The 21,030-nt window shown below is 41.0% G+C and overlaps 1 protein-coding gene across 1 annotated transcript in view; it reads left to right on the top strand.

Moving 5' to 3' along the window:
- Nucleotides 1-1,646: 1,646 nt before the first annotated feature.
- nxph4 (neurexophilin 4) overlaps nucleotides 1,647-21,030 on the top strand; it is a 100,671-nt gene continuing 81,287 nt past the window's right edge. Inside the window, exon 1 of the mRNA XM_029695020.1 lies at nucleotides 1,647-2,254. Coding sequence (XP_029550880.1) covers nucleotides 2,201-2,254 — 54 coding nt within the window. The 5' untranslated portion in view covers nucleotides 1,647-2,200. The remainder of the gene's footprint in view (nucleotides 2,255-21,030) is intronic.

Raw genomic sequence — 21,030 nt, 5'->3', positions numbered from 1 at the left:
CCCTCTGAGTTCATCGACATGCTGTGCACTTCGGCCAGAGGTAACTTGGCTGGGTTTGACACATACTGCATCATGCCGTGCCGTGAGGCTGAGCCATGTTTTCCATCACAGTCACTAAAGAACAGTAGCACATAGGCCATAAGTGCTTTACATACACCAAAGAGCCTCCGTATCAATATTGTAAAATTAGAAAGTGGCTTCAGGTCTGTAAGGGCCTGTGTGTGTGTGTGTGTGTGTGTGTGTGTGTGTGTGTGTGTGTGTGTGTGTGTGTGTGTGTGTGTGTGTGTGTGTGTGTGTGTGTGTGTGTGTGTGTGTGTGTGTGTGTGTGTGTGTGTGTGTGTGTGTGTGTGTGTGTGTGTGCGTGTTAACAGACAGACATGGATGGTAAAACTGCAAACAGCTATAGCTTGGCTGTAGATCTGAGGCCACCATGCCCTATACCCATTGAACATTAATATTTCAAAATTGTTTACAGAGAATGGAGTTTTGAATCATCCTCTCAGGGTGATGTGGAGTTCCTTCCTGTATTTACCACAGCTTTTAAAGCAACACTACCAACTGTAAGCCTAGATACTGCAAATGTTGTGTAACCTTCTCTATACATTAGTTAATTGCAAAGAAAGATAAATAATCAGTGAAATCTGTCCTAAAATTGAACATTTCTTGATATTTGATAGGTTTTTTTTAAAGATTGAGGTGCCAAATTTGCATTTCTAGATGTTGTGTTTATTTGAGTTTTTGGGTTAGATTTTGGGGTTTCATCCCATAACGTGAATTTTTGTCTTACAAGTTAATTGCATTTCAGAAGGGGACAAATTTAGTTAGGCAAAAAACACTTTGTTGTCCCTCTTTTTCATGAGATAACTGCGCACGTTCAATAACACTAGAAAGAGAAATTGATAAATAAATAAAAGAAAGAAAGATAGGGATGGGGTGTTGTGCATAAGACAGCGGGGCAAAGGTCATGGTGAACAAGGAAAAAAGGAATAAAGGTTGAAGGGACAAAAGCGAAAGAATATTCTCTCACCTCACATTTTCTACTCAAACTAATGATCTCGTAGTAGCCTAAAGTATAAATGTTTATAGAAATGTTAACATTAGCCCTACTGGCTTGCTTGCTTTATTATTTCCATGTGTAATTGTAAGTGTGTCATTTGATTCAAATCTGAGAGCGGCCTAGCGTCAAGCAGGACTAAGGTCTGAGATAATTAGACTATCGTGGTCTGTTGACTGCAAACATCTAGAAAACGGATGTGCATAGCCTAACAATCATATCGGCCATAACCTCCCGCCTCCCAACTAGTGTAAACCGAGATCCTCTTCCAGTATTTGGGGTTGCAATTCAAACAAAATAAATGTGTAAATGATATAACAAAACTTTTGAAAAATTAAAGGAGAGCTGCACACTAGGAGCTCAGATGCAATAATCGAATAGCCTAATATCCAACGTTTAAACAGAAATATATGTATATATATATATATATATTAAACCCCTCACGTTGGATATTAGGTTCAAGTGTTCTACTCCGCTAGCCAGCACTTCGCCTAAATAGGTGTGCGTTTCTTTCGCCTCCAGATTTACGCCAACTTTTACCAACGTTCCGGAAATATATTTCTTAAAAAGCACACATCAGTTCAGTAGGCTATACAAGGCTGGTATTTTGTATTTGCATACAAGTGAGGGAGAAGTAAAAAAGGTAGGCTACCTGTCGAGTCGAGAGGTCTGTCTAGAGGCGCGAGGAAATTGGACTGGGCGCGGGGCCTTTACATGCAGAGAGAGAGAGAGAGAGAGAGAGAGAGAGAGAGAGCAAACCAACGGCACATTTTCCCAGCAACCTCTCGAGCTTTGAGTGGAACAGAAGATGCTCTCGTGATCCTCACTCTTATAGCCTATACGTTCTCTTCTTGCGAAGGTGACTTTGCCTCTGCGCGCAAACTTCCCCGACGTCCGTCAGCATCCATCCTTCTAAACTATGGATATGCATTACACTAACGAAACGGACCGGAGAAGCTAAGCCTGCAACTAGTTGTTCGTGTCGAAAACACTGTAAAATAGACTGATAAATACCTACATCGAAACTTTTTGTGATTTTTTGTTTGTTTGTTGGTGTGCGCTCCCTGCCTGCTGTTGCTGCTGTGTGTATGTTAACCCAAGGAGGCTCGTAGTGTCCGGGTGGTCCGCAACGGAAGGCGTGCTGCGATGAAGGTACTCGGTTGGACCATTGTGATCCTCTCCCAGTGGATTTTACGAAAGGTAAGTGGGTCGGATAACGGCTGGTGAGGCTACTGAACCTTAACGTATTGAATTAACAGAAAGTTGTTGCACCGTTCTTCACTAATTGTCTTGTAACATGTCAAACATGTTGTCTGTAAATTGTGGTAGTCAAAAGTCTTTCATAAGGTAATAGACCCCATCATCACGAGAACATTTTTGAAATACATCCATAGACAAGTAACGTTTAGCCTATAGAGATGTTAGGTCGGGCTCATCTCTAAAATCTACCAAATAGGACAAGCTGCTATTTGACATTCCACCTGTGTGACCTGCCAGTCCAGCCCAGCTACTTTGTGAGAAGTGATTAGATGTCCAGACACAAAAGTGCGCTTTTCAACACCACTTTGTTTTCAAGTTTTTTTTAGTTTTTTTTTTTTTACAGTTGCTTGCATCTCATGACGAAGCAGCATATGTTTCCGAGGATAGTGTTTTTAACAGTTCGGGAGAATGGTGAGCTTCTGTGGAATGGAAGAGCGAGCGCATTACTTTTCCGCACACACCCTGCCACGCGCGGAGGCTCGCTTTGCCGATTTTCAACCGTAAAGCAGCAGGCAGACATACAGCTCCAGATCCTTACTGGCTCGCAGCCCCACGCTTCGCTGACTCAATTATTCCGTCTGAGCGTTTCCCTTCCCCCCACTTAAGCATCCCGCCATTATCTATTTATCTATTTGCGCTGGCAGCAACTTCCTTCAAATTTCTTCAGAAGTTAAAAATGCCCTGGGCTTGTTTTTTATCTTCACATCGTTTTACTAAGCAAAGAGTTTGTGTGTTTATTATAGTTGGAATTTACAGTGTGTGCGTGTGTGCTTGTGTATGTACGTGCGTGCGCGTGTGTGTATGTGTGAGAGGCAGTATAGAATGTACTGCGTGAAAATTCTTGGAACTTGGGAGGGGTAGTTGTTTTTATTGTGGACTGAACAAACTTGTTGTTTGCCACTTTGATCCATAAATACTGGTCAATCATAGGTCATAGGAATGGTCTACATGTGATCAACCATCAAACCCACTCGTTCATATAGAGGGGCAATGTTTTTGAAGAAGGTACAATGGAAGGTTTGGTTAGAAGTGCTTGTGGATGAGTAGTAGTGGTCAAATCTCCAATCTCGCAAGTTCACCGTGTGATCTGCATCATAGGAAGGGGTCGTGACTCATGACCTATGCACCAACCTTACTATAAAACCTTTTAGGGAAACAAACCCCTCTCAACCAGATACGACACACAGTGCATAACGCAAATAGGCCTGCATTTTTTTTGGTGTATGCAGGTATGAAAAGATGCATTTCGGTGACCTTGTGAAAATTGAGATGCCACACCTCAAATTCTCTTATTATTCAAACATTATTTGTATTATTGATGTCAGTGTATTTTACATTATATTACCCTAATTCTCATGATTGCGTTTGTTTATCATCGCATGAAAACATGAACCAGAGACAAAAGAACAGACTCACTCAAACGTTAGTAGCTATGGCGACAGCTCAGTAGCTTTTTAGCTATTTTTAAAACGACTTAAAAGCAGCCATGAAGTGTAAAACAAGTCTTGAACCCAACAGAATAAATTGTTTCAAAGTGACAAACCCTAATGTTACTAGGGCTGTGAGAAGAGGCTGAGGCGATCATTTTCAGTAGTTTGTGTGTGTGCGTGTGTGCGCCTGCGCGTCTGTTTGTGTGCCTACGTCCCTGTGTGTATCTGTGTGTGTTTGTTCGTGTGTGTGTGTGCGGGTATGTGTGTGCTTACAGACAAGTCTACAGTTGACTTTTCAGACATGTTGGGGATGTTAAAAACACCCTGTCATCTGGCAGATTGAGGTTACGCCAACTATTGTGACAGATGACACTTAGTTCTTTTGAGGATTTGAATACAAACTGAAACATTTTACTGGTCATAAATTATACCTGTATTTGGCTCTCACATCAGAGTACAACTCAACTGCAAATGTATTGGTTTCACTTAATGTTGGAGTTACAACCATACAACCATGTCTTCAGGACAGTTATAGTATAGAGAGAACATTAAGTAATTGCTAGGGTGAAATCAAGTTATTATTATAAGCCTATGGGCCTGTAGATTACTACATGAGAGGGTTAACGAGAAAGGAGACGAGAGAGCGAGAGGAAAGAAGAAGAAGAATGGGGGAATAAAAGAGAAAGAGAGATTGAGAGAGAGAGAGAGAGAGAGAGAGAGTGAGGGAAGGATGAGAGAGGAGAGGAAATGGAGAGGGTAAAGGAGGGAGGACCGGGAAGAAGCAGAATGTGTGAAAGAGAAAGAAAGAGAGAGAAAAAGAGATGGTTTAGACTCCAGGCACTACGCAGCGTTGAGCGTTGAAGAGGGATGATCACACATTTTCATGGTGGATGTAAAACGGCCCATCGCCGTTAGCTGATATGGAATTATGTTTTAGTCATATTTTTATGAGTAGTATTAAAATCGGATTATTATTATAACATTTTGATGACCATTTTATGTTACATAGCCTATCTAATATTGTATACACTGACAAAAAAATATAAATTCAACATGTAAAGTGTGTGTCCCATGTTTCATGAGTTGAAATAAAAGATCTCAGATATATTCCATACACACAAAAACCTTATTTCTCTCAAATGTTGTGCACAAATTAGTTTACGTCACTTTTAGTGAACATTTCTTCTTTGCCAAGAAAATCCATCCACCTGACAGGTGTGGCTTATCAAGAAGCTGATTAAATAGCATGAGCATTACATAGGTGCACCTTGTGCTGGGTACAATAACAGGCTACTCTAAAATGGGCAGTCACACAACACAATGCCACAGATGTCTCAAGTTTTGAGGGAGCATGCAATTGGCATGCTGACTGCAGGAATGTCCAATAAAGCTTTTGTCAAAGAAGTGAATGTTTATTTCTCTACCATAAGCCGCTTCCAACGTCGTTTTTAGAGAATTTGGCAGTACGTCCGAACCGACCTCACAACAGCACGTCACGTGTAACCACGCCAGCCCAGAACCTCCACATCCGGCTTCTTCACCTGTGGGATCATCTGAGACCAGCCACCAGCCACAGACAGCTGATGAAACTGAATCAAATCCAATCAAATTGTATTTGTCACATGCGCCTAATACAACAGGTGTAGACCTTACAGTGAAATGCTTACTTACAAGCCCTTAACCTATGATGCTTTAAGAAGTTTTAAGAATAAATAAGTGTTAAGTAAAAAATAGATAAGTCAAAAATTTAAAATAAAAGTAACAAATAATTAAACAGCAGCAGTAAAATAACAATAGCAAGGCTATATACAGGGGGTACCGGTACAGAGTCAATGTGCGGGGGCACTGGTTAGTCGAGGTAATTGAGGTAATATGTACATGTAGGTAGAGTTAAAGTGACTATGCATATATAATAAACAGAGAGTAGCAGCAGCGTAAAAGAGGGGTCTGGATAGCCCTTTGATTAGCTGTTCAGGAGTCTTATGGCTTGGGGGTAGGAGCTGAGTATTTCTGTCTGTAAAAAAGCCCTTTTGTGGAGAAAAACTCATTCTGATTGGCTGTGCCTGGCTCCCCAGTGGGTGGGCCCATGCCCTCACCAGCCCACTCATGGCAGCACCCCTGCCTAGTCATGTGAAATCCATAGATTGTGGCCTAATTTATTTATTTCAATTGACTGATTTCCTTATATGAACTGTAACTCAGTAAAATTGCTGACATTGTTGCATTTTGCGTTTATATTTTTGTTCAGTGTTTATATCTATAAATATATATTGTATATATAATATATATATTTTGTGCATTCCGTCCCCAAGAACACAGTGGCCTCCAGTTTGTAACCACCAAGTTTGTAACCACCAAGACTCTTCCTAAAGCTGGCCGCCCACCAAACTGAGCAATTGGGAGAGAAGGGCCTTGATCAGAGAGGTGACCAAGAACCTGATGGTCACTCTGACAGAGCTCAAGAGTTCCTCTGTAGAGACGGGAGAACCTTCCTGAAGTACAACCATCTCTGCTGCACTCCACCAATCAGGCATGGTACAGTGGCTTGACGGAAGCCACTCCTCAGTAAAAGGCACATGACAGCCCGCTTGGAGTTTGCCAAAACGCACCTAAAGGACTCTCAGACCATCAAAAACAAGATTATCTGGTCTGATGAAACAAGATTAAACTCTTTAGCCTGAATGCCAAGCGTCACGTCTGGAGGAAACCTGGCACAATCCCTACGGTGAAGCATGGTGGTGGCAGTACCATGCTGTGGGGAAGTTTTTCAATGTCAGGGACTGGGAGACTAGTCAGGATCGAGGGAAAGATGAACAGAGAAATGTACAGAGAGATCCTTAATGAAAACCTGATCCAGAGCGCTCAGGACCTCAGACTGGGGCCAAGGTTTACTTTCCGACAGGACAACAACCCATAGCACACAGCCAAGACAACGCAGGAGCGGCTTCGGGAAAAGTCTCTGAAGGTCCTTCAGTGGCCCAGCCAGAGCCCGGACTTGAACCCTGTCGAACATCTCTGGAGAGACCTGAAAATAGCTGTGCAGCAACACTCCCCATCCAACCTGACAGAGCTTGAGATGATCTGCAGAGAAGAATGGGAGAAACTCCCCAATTACAGGTGTGCCAAGCTTGTAGTGTCATACCCAAGAAAACTCGAGGCTGTAATCGCTGACAAAGGTGCTTCAACAAAGTACTGAGTAAAGGGTCTGAATATTTATGTAAATGTGATATTTCAGTTGATTTATTTTTATACAATGTTGCTCTGTCATTATGGGTTATAATGACAGAGCAAAAAAACAATTTAATCAATTTTAGAATAAGGCTATAACATAACAAAATGTGGAAAAGTCAAGGGGGCTGAATATTTTCCAAATGCACTGTATATACTGTATTTACCGGCCACAAATTGGAATACACTAATGGAAAACAACACTTAGACTTCTACTTCCAGCTTATGCATACTTTATATTTATGGACACAGTATATTTAACAAGAGTTCTCCTTTTTTTGTTTTTAGTCCCATCCTTCAGCGACCCTCAATTCCTCCCATCTATCTGAAGACCATCCAGTTTTGATTTGTATTTGCCATATATTTTTCAACTGTGCTGTTTCACAAAAGCTCTGAACCGATATACATTTTACGGACACAGTGTATTTTGTAGTCCCACCATTCAACTCCACTCAACCCTTCCCATCTATCTCTGAACACCATCCAGTTTTGATTTCTATTTGCCATATATTTTTCAGCTGTGCTGTGATGTTTCACAAAAGTTCTGAACCTTTCTGTTCTCATCGTTTCTACAGATTGTAAATTAAAGATAAACATTTTTGCTAAAAGTATTATATTATTGATTGATTGACTATTACTTTTCAAATCACCCAGCAGTGCTATTTGCAGAGTTAGCTCCAGGTAAATGTTGCAGTCCTTTAGCCATTCCTGAACCTGTAACCAAAAACAAGCTACATATGGACAGTACCAAAGCAAATGATCTAATGACTCTCTCATCACAGCAAAATCTTCAGAGCTGGGATGGTTGGTTGTATCCCCCATATATATAACATTCTATTGGTTGCAATAATTCTTTATATTAATTTTAATAGAAAAAATCTAGGTTTTGATTCCGGCTTCGTTTTGTGTATCAGTTCCATGTGCCATGGAATCGGTAGATCAAAAATCTCTTCCCAACTATTTTGCGATCTACATGGCACAGCTGTCAATCTTTTGGTCCTTAAATGAAACTGGTATACTTTTTTATTTCTTTAACCCATTTTGGTCTTTCATACAAGTTCCTTACTTTCTCCCTCTTCCTCTTGCCTCTTCCATTTTTGCATTAATGCTGCAATCAGTTGGTTGGAATATTTGGTAGAGCAGACATTTCCATATACAGTTGAAGTCAGAAGTTTACATACAGCTTAGCCAAATACATTTAAACTCAGTTTTTCACAATTCCTGACATTTAATCCAAGTAAAAATTCCCTGTCTTAGGTCAGTTAGGATCACCACTTTATTTTAAGAATGTGAAATGTCAGAATAATAGTAGAGTGAATGATTTATTTCAGCTTTTAATTCTTTCATCACATTCAAAGTGGGTCAGAAGTTTACATACACTCAATTAGTATTTGGTAGCATTGCCTTTAAATTGTTTAACTTGGGTCAAACGTTTTGGGTAGCCTTCCACAAGCTTCCCACAATAAGTTGGGTGAATGTTGGCCCATTCCTCCTGACAGAGCTGGTGTAACTGAGTCAGGTTTGTAGGCCTCCTTGCTCGCACACACTTTTTCATGTTCTATAGGGTTGAGCTCAGGGCTTTGTGATGGCCACTCCAATACCTTGACTTTGTTGTCCTTAAGCCATTTTGCCACAACTTTGGAAGTATGCTTGGAGTCATTGTCCATTTGGAAGACCCATTTGCGACCAAGCTTTGTTTCATCAGACCAGAGTTAATTTCTCCAAAAAGTATGATCTTTGTCCCCATGTGCAGTTGCGGTTTTGGAGCAGTGGCTTCTTCCTTGCTGAGCGGCCTTTCAGGTTATGTCGATATAGGAATCGTTTTACTGTGGATATAGATACTTTTGTACCGGTTTCCTCCAGCATCATCACTAGGTCCTTTGCTGTTGTTCTGGGAAGGATTTGCACTTTTCGCACCAAAGTATGTTCATCTCTAGGAGACAGAACGCATCTCCTTCCTGAGCGGTATGATGGCTGCGTGGTCCCATAGTGTTTATACTTGCGTACTATTGTTTGTACAGATGAACGTGGTACCTTCAGGCGTTTGGAAATTGCTCCCAAGGATGAACCAGACTTGTGGAGGTCTACAATTGTTTTTCTGAGGTCTTGGCTGATTTCTTTTGATTTTCCCATGATGTCAAGAAAAGAGGCACTGAGTTTGAAGGTAGGCCTTGAAATAAATCCACAGGTACACCTCCAATTGACTCAAATGATGTCAATTAGCCTATCAAAAGCTTCTAAAGCCATGACATAATTTTCTGGAATTTTCCAAGCTGTTTAAAGGCACAGTCAACTTAGTGTATGCAAACTTCTGACCCACTGGAATTGTGATACAGTGAATTATAAGTGAAATAATCTGTCTGTAAACAATTTTTGGAAATAACTTGTGTCATGCACGAAGTAGATATCCTAACCCACTTGTCAAAACTATAGTTTGTTAAAAGAGGTTAACAAGAAATTTGTGGAGTGGTTGAAAAACGAGTTTTAATGACTCCAACCTAGGTGTATGTAAACTTCCGACTTCAACTGTGTGTCCACCAGTCCTATTAATTATATCATTTACAAAGATTATACATTTCTTTCTTTTTTTTTTTCTCCAAACATCCTGTGTTTTTTTAATCAATAATATTTGTTGAAGTCCCGCTTCATTTTGTAATGTAAAAGTTGTATTTTGGTGGATTAAACTGAAAATGCAACCAACTTTCTAATAGCGATATTTTGCAGATAATTTTATTTTCAAATAACCGAAAGTGAGAGGTTGTAATCTGAATAAAGAGAAAAAGGACATTCTTGAACATGGGGCGAGACATTCTTACTAATCTGCTAGAGAAGCAGTTCGGATTTAAGTATAACTTCTTTATGACTGAAGCTTTTAGTGAGAGGTCTAATGCTTAAATATTGAATAATTTCTGCCCTCTGATTGCATATTCATTATATAAATAGGACTTAAAAATCCTTAAAAAATAAAAATTGGGCTTACTGTTCCAAATAAAATGGAATTTTGTTTGCTAATATAATTTAAAAAACAAGTCGCTAGGTGTAGGCAAGGCCATAAGAAGATAGGTAACAAGGGGTGTGGCTAAAGAGTTAATCAGTGTGATTTTTGCGCAAATAGACAGGTGTTTTCCTTTCCATGGTAGCAAGATTTGATCTATTTTTGCTAACTTTCTATTAAAATGTATTGTAGTGATATAATGTCTTTCTTTTGGGATATGAATTCCGATTATGTCCACTTCACTGTCAGACTTTTTTATTGGTAAAGTACACGGTAATGTAAAAGTAGAATTTTTGGGGATTTTTTTTTGTGATCAATACAAAATAAAGTACACTCATGATTTGGTTGGAATTCAGAGAGGTTAGAAAAATGATCTAGATCCTCTATGAGGCTGTGGAGGGATCCAAATTGTGGATTTAAAAGAACATGAATCATCAGCGTACAGTGACACCTTTATTTTTAAGCCCTGAATTTCTTGCCCCATGATATTATTGTTGGATCTGATTTTAATAGCTAACATTTCTATGGCCATATTAAATAGATATGCCAATAGTACACAACCTTGTTTTACTTCTCTTGACAGTTTAATACTTTCTGAGAAGTAGCCATTATTTACTATTTTACTATACATAACTTTAACCCATTGTATAAGAGATTCTCCAGAATTGAAATATTCCAGGCATTTATATATAAATTCTAGTCGTACTTTATCAAAAGCCTTTTCAAAGTCAGCTACAGTATGAGTCCCAGATATTTCATAGTGTTCTATTGTTTCCAGTACTTGTTTTATATTATCTCCAAAGTATCGTCCATGAAAAAAACATGTCTGATTAGGATGAAGTCTGAGGTCTTGAGCAGGTTTTCATCAAGGATCTCTCTGTACTTTGCTCCGTTCATCTTTCCCTTGATCCTGACTAGTCTCCCAGTCCCTGCCACTGAAAAACATCCCCACAGTATGATGCTGCCACCACCATGCTTCACTGTAGGGAGGGTGCCAGGTTTCCTCCAGATGTGATGCTTGGCATTCAGGCCAAAGAGTTTCATCAGACCAGAGAATCTTGTTTCTCATGGTCTTTTGGCAAACTCCAAGCGGGCTATCATGTGCCTTTTACTGAGGACTGGCTTCTGTTTGGCCGCTGTACTATGAAGGCCTGATTGGTGGAGTGCTGCAGAGATGGTTGTCCTTCTGGAAGGTTCTCCCATCTCCACAGATGAACTCTGGAGCTCTGTCAAAGCAACCATCAGGTTCTTGGTCACCTCCCTGACCAAGGCCCTTCTCCCCCGATTGCTCACTTTGGCCCGGGCGACCAGCTCTTGGAAGAGTCTTGGTGGTTCCAAAATTCTTCCATTTAAGAGGAGGCCACTGTGTTCTTGGGGACCTTCAATGCTGCTAAAATGTTTTGGTACCCTGCCCCAGATCTGTCCCTCAACACAATCCTGTCTCTGAGCTCCACGGACAATTCCTTCGACCTCATGGCTTGGTTTTTTCTCTGACATGCACTGTCAGCTGTGGGACCTTATATAGACAGATGTGTGCCTTTCCAAATCATGTCCAATCAATAGAATTTACTACAGGCGGACTCCAATCAAGATCATCTCAAGGATGATCAATGGAAACAGGATGCACCTGAGCTCAATTTCAAGTCTCATAGCAAAGCTTCTGAATACTTACGTAAATAAGGTATTTACATTTTTAGTTTTTAATACATTTGCTCACATTTCTAAAAACCTGTTTTTGCTTTGTCACTATTGGGTATGGTGTGTAGATTGATGAGGGGAAAAAAACATTTAATCCATTTTAGAATAAGAATAACATAACCTGTTTATTTTGGGATTTACTCCCATTCTTCTCATACTTTAACGAATGCATTGAATGTTATGTCGGAAAAAGTAAGTTCTAAATGATTCTGTTGTGGTTAAAAACAAGTAGGTCATCCAATAGACTTTGATACAATTTCCAATATCCTAGCCCACATGGACATTCTGTAAGAGTAATGTATTTGACCATTATTTGATGGTCCGACCCCATTCTGTCCCCTATCAACACTTTTTAAACTTTTGGTGCTATCGAGAATGTAGTCAAGACGATTAGCTTGATTGAGCTTTCGCCATGTATATCTCACTAGGTCAGGATATTTAAGCCTCCATATATCCACTTGTTCCAATATATCCATGATATTTGTGATTTCCTTTACGGTCCATTGAGGTATTTAAAACCATATTGTAATCTCCCACCATAGTAACAGAGTCTTGTATATAATTCCTTCTCGCATCTATCTACGTGCTCTCACCTTTTCCCTTCGCTTGTGGACTTCAGTGCAGTTTAGCAGTTACACCAACTGGCCCCGGTGGCAATAAATTAATAAAACCAAAAGCTTACCTTGACTTGGAAGAGTTCCAGTTTTGGATAGCCATAGCCAGCTAGCTAACGTAACATCCCTCTCTGTTTGAGCCGGGAGTTTGATTAGGCTAAACTAGCTAACTGCAGTCAATGCTAGCTAAGTAAGTGAAAGTGAAAAAATATATACTATGAAATCTCTCTCGCTCTCTCTCTCTCTATTGCGTCTCCTTAATTTTGGAAGAAATGTATTTGCTTAAAACTGTTCAACTATTGTCTTTCTCTCTCTTTGAGTCAACTACTCACCACATTTTATGCACTGCAGTGCTAGCTATCTGTAGTTGATGCTTTCAGTACTAGATTCATTCTCAGATCCTTTGACTGAGTGCATATGTCAGTTCAATGCATGTATACGTCAGGTAGCCTAGAGGTTAAAGTGTTAGACTGGTAACTGAAAGGTCGCAAGATCGAATGCCCGAGCTGACAAGGTAAAAAAATCAGTCGTTCTGCCCCTGAACAAGGCAGTTCCTAGGCTGTCATTGAAAATAAGAATTTGTTCATAACTGACTTGCCTAGTAAAATAGAAACTATAGCTTGCCCACTCCATAAAAAACTGCTATATCTGCACTGATTGGTGAAGTAATGTTGATCTAAATGTAAAACAAGTAATAATAATTCAGAGGTTCAGAAAGGAATGATATAAACCACTACTTTTTTTGGGATTAAACGGTTCAGAACTTTAATTTGCTGGTCAGAACAGTGGAACAGAACGAAGAAAATAATGCTTCTGTTCAGAACCAAACGATTGGAAAGTCATTTTGGCTCCAACCTCTCCTTCTGAAGCATGTGCTCATTCTATTGTCAGTCAGACACCTGAGCCAGCCACTAGAGTAGAACTGTTCCTCTCCCTGCCAGGTCATATGGCTCTCTCTGAGGGGGAGAGAGGGCAGGGTAGAAGGGGAAGGGTGTGTGTGTGTGTGTGTGTGTGTGTGTGTGTGTGTGTGTGTGTGGTAGGTAGGTAGGTAGGTAGGTAGGTAGGTAGGTATGAGTGTATGACTGGCAGTCACCTGGCTCATTTTCAAGACCCAGAATCATCCGCAATAGGTCCCCTAATCTGTCAAATTATATTCTATGTTCACTATTCCATAATCTGTTGTGTAATCTGTTGCATGATGAAAAAAGCAATCACATTACTGGTATACCAGACGAGTAAGTATCTACTATCTATGCCTAGTGTATATTTATTATAGCTACTGTATTCCCTCTGAAACAGCATTAATTCCCATTGGCCAGATAAAACTATAGCCAACAGGATTTATTTTTTATTTTTTTTACATTTGGCCTACCTACAATTATTAATTTCCGTCCCAATTAAGTTTTTGACATTTGTACCCACATTTAGGCTATGACAACCTACTGTTTTTATATTACTCATTGCAGACTACCAAAGACCTTTCTTACAACGAGTACAAAATACCTTGGCCATGGTGCTAAATATTTTCTGTGGTTTTCTTTTGGATTGTCTAGAGATACAACCAGGAGGTTATCAATAATTTCAGACATGCCAGTCAGTATGTTCTATTCATTGATCTCAAGGCCTGCTTCAGACCTCTGGCTGGTTGGACACACACAGCCATAGCATTGTGGATTCATTGTAGTGTAGCAAGCAAATACGTGTGTTGTTGTTTGTACATAAAACATTTTTTTTTTACTTAAACCAATTTACATTAAGATCAAGAACACTGCAAACATATTTCTCATTCAGCCTGGAATTATCTATGGAGTATTGCAGTAAATGAGATGGACAGCATAGCAAAAAAATAATCAGCAATAATTAATTTACTGTTCTGCAGGAAATGTCCTATAGAATTGTATCACATCCAACTTTTATCAGTGCTCTGGTTTGACCTCTCCTCTCTTCTCTTCTCCTTTCCTCAAACTCAACTCTTCTCTCCTCCCACTTATTATCTCTCTCCTGTCTTATCCTTCTCTCCTCTCGTTTCTCCCTCTTCTCACCTCTCCTCTCTTTTCTTCTCCCCTCCTACCTTCCTCCCTAACCCTCATATTTCTTCCCTCCCTTCCCCTTCTACCCTGCCCTCTTTCCCCCTCCCCTCCTGCCTCCCCCACCTCCCCTCCCTCTCTGCCAGTGCTCTGGTTCCTCCTGGGGAGGCCTGGTCTACTTCTTCTTCACTTCTTCTAAAAAATGAGCCCCATCTGTTCAGGCTCTCTGCTGGTGGGCCATGGTTGTTAAATTAGATGGCTTCTGATCCATCCATCTATCTGGCCTGATCTGGACACTCCTCACAACTCTCTCCCCTACATCCACAGGGGGGCACACCTCAGGTCATTAACTATCAGACACTATGGTTGGACTACGGATCGGATGGTGAGGGGAAGAGGGGCCGCCATCTTTACTGGTGGTGTTAATGGTTGCTCTCTGTGATCTTATTCGGTATCTCCTCTCCCCACCCTACTACCTTCCTGCCTCCCAGTAGGGTGGGGAGAGGAGAGGCAGAACGAGAGCACTGGGCTCCAGATCAGACCTCAGCCTGTCTGGATTGGCCAGGTCTGGGTGTATGGTGCCCTACAGTACATGGTGCCAGCCTGCTCTGGAGCTGACCATAGCCAGCTGCTGCCCTACTCCTCCAGGACGCCCCTCTCTCTCAGCCCAGCCGGAGGCTGGGTCCAGTGGGGAGGGGCCTCCTCTGTACTGGGGCCAGCCTGGTAGTGGTGAAGGTGTGGTGGTGGAGGGGAGCTTCCAGTACTAGTCTCTGCCAGAGAGGCCCACAAATGCTGATGCCAAGGCGACGTAAGGATGCCTGAAACCTGCCGTGTCTAGCTAGTCTACTCTGGCCCCATGTGTGGTGTAGCTAGCACATGCCTGGCATTTCAATTCACTCACAAAGCCCACACACAGACACAGAGGCCTGATAACAGTCCAGATCACCAACGACGACGATGAAACAGCTTTTAGGGAGGAGGTCAGAGACCTGGCAGTGTGGTGTCAGGACAACAACTTCTCCCTGAATGTGGGCAAGGCAAACAAGCTTATCGGGGACTACAGGAAACGGAGGGCCGAACACACCCCCATTGAAATCGACGCGGCTGTAGTGGAGCAGGTCGAGAGCTTCAAGTTCCTCGGTGTCCGCATCACTAAGGACCTATCGTGGTCCAAACACACCAACACAGTTGTGAAGAGGGCACGACAAAGTTCTACTGCTGCACAATTGAGAGCCTCTTGGCTGGCTGCATCACCGCAGGGTATGGCAACTGCACGGCATCTGAACGCAAGGCGCTACAGAGGGTAGTGCGTACGGCCCAGGCGGTGTCAGAGGAAGGCCCTAGAAATTGTCAAAGACTCCAGCTACCCGGCAAACGGTACTGGAGCGCCTAGTCTGGGACCAAAGGCTCCTAAACAGCTTTTACCCCCAAACCATAAGACTGCAGAACAGTTAATCAAATGCTTACCTGGACTTTTTACATTGAACCCCTTTATTATTTACATTTTTATTTGCACTAACTCTCTTGCACCGGCTCTATGCACACTCACTAGACTCTAGCCACACACTCACACATACTACACTGACACTCCAACACACACACGCATACATGTACACACACACACACACACAACATACGATCACATACACAAAACACAGACACAGACATGCATATTGAGGCCACACACACACACACTCTCACACACAGTCACTCTTCGACACTCTTCACACACACTGCTGGTACTCTGTTTATTATATATCCTGATTGCCTAGTCACTTTTCCCCTACCTACATGTACATACTGTATTACCTCAATTACCTTGTACCCCTGCACATTGAATTGACTTCAAATCATCAAATCAAATCAAATTTAATTGGTTACACACATGGTTAGCAGATGTTAATGCGAGTGTAGCGAAATCCTTGTGCTTCTAGTTCCGACTTGGTGCTGGTACTCCTTGTATATAGCCTTGCTATTGTTATTTTATTGTTACTATTTCCTTCTTTTTTATATATATATTTTTCTTACTTTTTAAATCTGCATTGTTGGGTAAGTAAGCATTTCACTGTAAAGTCTACAGCTGATGTATACGGCGAATGTAACCAATGAAATTTGATTTGATTTGACACACACAGTCACACACACACACACATTCCTTGCTCAATGGATGGGTGACAGAGCATCACAATGGCATTGTGTTTGTGTAATTACTCAGCATACAACTGCTCCCCGAAAAGAAAAAAAAGGCAGGGAAAAAAAATTCAGAATAGATGATAATGTCTAAAAAGGAATCAATTTCAGAATATCCCGGGCAATACACTCATCCCAAGTAAAAATCTATGTGACAGATACAGCTACATATCACCACGCAACCAGCAGAGCACGCTGGAAATTAATAGGCCAAAAGAGAAATATATTACCGACGCTAAGGCATGGAAAGCCATGGAAAATGAGGAAACGCTCGCATATACTGTGCTTCTGTTGTCAGGGTGTGAGGGGGGTAGACAAAGAGTGTATTTATTACACTGCAATTACCATTGAGGTATCACAGGCGTAATGGCAGTGGAGAAAATGAACACTTTGCGGGTACCGATAAAGGGGACATTATAGCAGGGTTTGTCATGCCCTGTGAGCCTCTCCTCCTGGTGGTCCACTATCCATCACAACCACCACACCACATCTGCCTTTAGAATGCACCTGCAGAGAGAGAGAGAGAGGAGGAGAGAGGGAGGGAGGGAGGCAGATGGAGGGAGAGGGGAGAGAGAAATAGATAGGAAGAAAAAGAAAGAGGGAGAGTGTCACCACAATACAGAAGAGAAGAGTGCGGACTATAAGAATCATCATCATCATCACTTATGTTAACTCTGTGTGTTGAATCTGCCTTCTTTGCATGTATCTAATAATGCCGTAGGAGGGGAGTTTATTGTCTTTAGCAGATGAAGTTGTCCGCCCTACTTTAGATGGCGACTTTGTCTTTAGCAGATGAAGGGGTCAGCCCTACCTTAGATTGGGAGTGTAGTGTATAGGGTGTTCAGCAGATGAAGCGGTCAGCGCTTCTTTAGATTGGGAGTGTAGTGTGTAGGGTGTTCAGCAGATCAAGTGGTCAGCCCTACTTTAGATTGCTCTGATGCTCCAGTTAGAGAGGTCCCCAGTCGTGGCTGAGATGTGAAATGTGAGCAGTGAATAAATGTGTTCCCCTCTATAGCTCTGAGGAAGGCTATGAAATAGATCACATCATAAGGGACGGAAGGACTGGTTGGCACTGATCGTCTTAGCACCACTCTTGTTGGTTTTTATCTTAGTTACTTGTACAGTGCCTTCAGAAAATATTCAACCTCCTTGACTTTTTCGACATTTTCTTGTGTTACAAGGTGGGATTCAAATTGATTTAATTGTAATTTGTTGTCAACGATTTACAAAAAACACTCCGTAAGGTCAAAGTGGAAGGGAAATTATATATTTTTTTATTGTTTTTATGGAAAATATATCACGAATATATCTTAATTAATAGATAAGTGTTCATATTCAACCCCCTGAGTCAATATATGTTAGAATCACCTTTGGCAGCGATTAGAGCTGTGAGCCCTTTTGGGTAAGTCTCTAAGAGCTTTGCAATACCTGGATTGTACAATATTTGCCCGTTATTCTTTTTTTAAACTCTTCAACCTCTGTCAAGTTGCTTGTTGATCAATGCTAGACAGCCATTTTCAAGTTTTGCCCTAGATTTTCAAGCTGATTTTAAATCAAAAGTGTAACTAGGCCACTCAGGAGCATTTCATGTAATCTTGGTAACTCTACTAATTCTTGTAGAGCTGGGCGATATGGCCAAAATATCATTTCACGGTATGTAAAAACAAAAATGATGGTATGACGGTATTTTATGTTTTTGATTAAAGGTCAACATTTGTTTTATGAGTAGTGCATGACTCTAGGGTGGCAGCACATACATTCTAAGTGATTTCATTTTGATTTATTTAATACTGTACAATTCAACTTCAACCCAAAAATGTTAGCGTTTTCTGCAATCATTTGAGATCATTCTACGCTGCCATGTAGATGAATGAAAATGCCAGGGAGGAGTTACTCTGACATGGTAGGAACCAAAGTGTTTCGTAGGGGACCCACTAATCTTTGGCTAAACCGAATGTTTTCTCTTAGATACTTTATGTAGCTGACATATTCATGCTTTGTGTATTCCTCTTTGATTTAGAATATACTGTTGCACAAACAACATGATGATTTAGGTCTACACCATCACTGGTATTATCAAGCTGTATAGCTAATTACATTTGCTCTGACTCAGTACATTCATTAGCTAGCTAGCTAGATAGCCAGCTAACTAGCGATTAGCATTAGATGCGAACACAATTTAGGCCCAACTTGCTAAGAAAATACAAACTAGCTGTTTGCAGATGTAAGAAACACAAACTAATAGTGTAATTATAGAACACACGTGGATTTATATTAACCCTTGTGTAGTCTTAGCATTCTGTATACTCCCCTTGTCCTAAGGGTAAAAAATGACCCCCCTTCACTAAACCCCTAAAATAAAGCAGCTAAATTGAATTTTTTACCCTAAATCTATTTTGCATGAAGAAACAATCCGTCATTCATCACAAACTTTGTGAATATCTGGGTTTTCCCTCTTCACAATGCAGAAAGACTGCATTTAATCAGTGGACACGACTCGTTTTAATTACAACACACATGTCATAATTATTTTCTTTACTAAAGTAGAGGTTTATTATTATTATTATTATTGCTAAAGGTACTGCATAGGTGTAAACACACTTGTATAGCCTAAGGAAGTAGCAGAAATGTGCAGAAAGTAGTTTTGAATGCATTTTATTGAAGGGAAACAATAACAGTCTTGAACATTTTTGGCAACATAGTGATATATTCTTATATACTGTAGAATGAGGAATTCAACTACAAAATACTAGTCTTCTCACATTTTTTGAACCATTGCCCCCACCCACAAGGTGAATAAACAACAACAATAAATAAGAATAAAATAAGATAAATACATACAAAACAAAATGTGAAGAACATAAATCAATCAACTCTAATTAGCACACGTAGGACAGTAAGCAAGTGTGTGTGCATGGACTTTGCAGATGTATTTCTCACGTGCAGCACATAGTATTTGTTTTTCAGTCCTTTGGGCGGCAGCATTGGCATCTCCTCCTCTTGCCTGCCCCAGCTGCAGCCTCAGGTGGATCAGGACAAGATTCAGCCCCCTGAACAGCTTTCACAAGCACTGCAGAGGCTGCTGTGCAGGGGAGGCACTCCCTTCTTTGAATGTGTGGGGTTACATGTGCCTTTCCCAGCTGCTCCAGGAACACCCTCCTCTTGTTCCGCTTATCAGGGATCCAGGTAGGGTTGATCTTGTTCCATATCATGAAGGCATTGTATGAGAACACATCAATGATGTTACGGAAGATGACCAGGGACCAGGGGGCAGTCATCCTCCTGCAGCTGTAAGTTCCAATCACCTTGTCCAGGTTGGCCACGCCACCTTTGTTGTGGTTGTAGTCCAGGATGATGGCTGGCTTCCTGTCCTCACGATCACTGATGTCAGCTGTTTTGTGCAGTGTGCTCAGGAGGACCACATTTTTGTTCCTCTTTGGGAGCTAAGAAACTAGAGTGGTGGTGGGGGTGAAGGCAAACTTTGATGAGAAGGCCTCTCTCCCCCTTGTTGTGAGGAGTGCAGGGGGGAGCTCAGGCTTGTTCTTTCTAACTGTGCCACCCATAATCTTTCTTTCTAACTGTGCCACCCTCTTCAGGAGCTGCTGCCTGAGTTCAATCAGTAGCACACAATCTCAATGTCTCATTGTGTGTGTGTGTGTGTCTTTGTGTTTTTTGTGGTGTGTAAATGATTTTATAACTGCCGGGTCAAAAATGACCCTAAGAGAATCTTTCTACCCTGGTGGTATACAGCTGTCATGGAAATATGAACAAAGAGATGTTTCAGTTTTTCTAATGTTGTTGTCACTCTAGGAAAAGTTATACAATTTCAAGTTGAAACAAATATAATTTAGAGGGTTTTGTCTGCCGTTAAACATAGTGGCAGGTCATTTTTTACCCTTAAGGCAACACAAGGGTTAAGAAACAAAGTGAAAACAGCAACATTGTCATCAACATTGTTGCATGTGCTGCATTGGCCATTCAGACTGAAAGCAAGTGTCTCGTGGTCAAGGAACAACAAAATGTGCTCCTTAAAACCTGTTGAGGATCTTATCCCGATCTTATCCCGGTATTGGGATTCATTGTCATGTGACCATGGCGGGGAATTCAAAACTGCAAGAGTAATCATTTCAAAAAATCAAATAATCAACTATTTTCCTCCATTTGAAAGATATATCTCCTAAATCTAACCACGCTGTCCGATTTTCAGAGGCATTACGGAGAATGCATAAAGTTAGGTTATGTGAGGAGAGTACATTGACAATAGCTGCGTGTAATGTTTAGCCAATTCAAAGAAGGGCATCAACAGACAGAAAACTAGCTAGAATTATGCACTTACCTTTGACAATCTGCATCAGATGACACTCATAGGACATTATGTTATACAATACATGCATTTTTAGTTCCATCAAGTTCATATTTATATCCAAAAACAGCATTTACAGTCGCGGTGAAATTCAGAATTTTTTTCGGCTCGAATGCACCCAGTGAATCCAGCATTACAAATCACGGAATTACTATTCGAAAACATTGGTAA

The sequence above is a fragment of the Salmo trutta genome, chromosome 16, assembly GCF_901001165.1.
Source record: "Salmo trutta chromosome 16, fSalTru1.1, whole genome shotgun sequence".
Taxonomy (NCBI): Eukaryota; Metazoa; Chordata; class Actinopteri; order Salmoniformes; family Salmonidae; genus Salmo; species Salmo trutta.
Note: the sequence above shows the minus strand (reverse complement) of the source record. Positions and strands in the feature narration are given on the sequence as shown.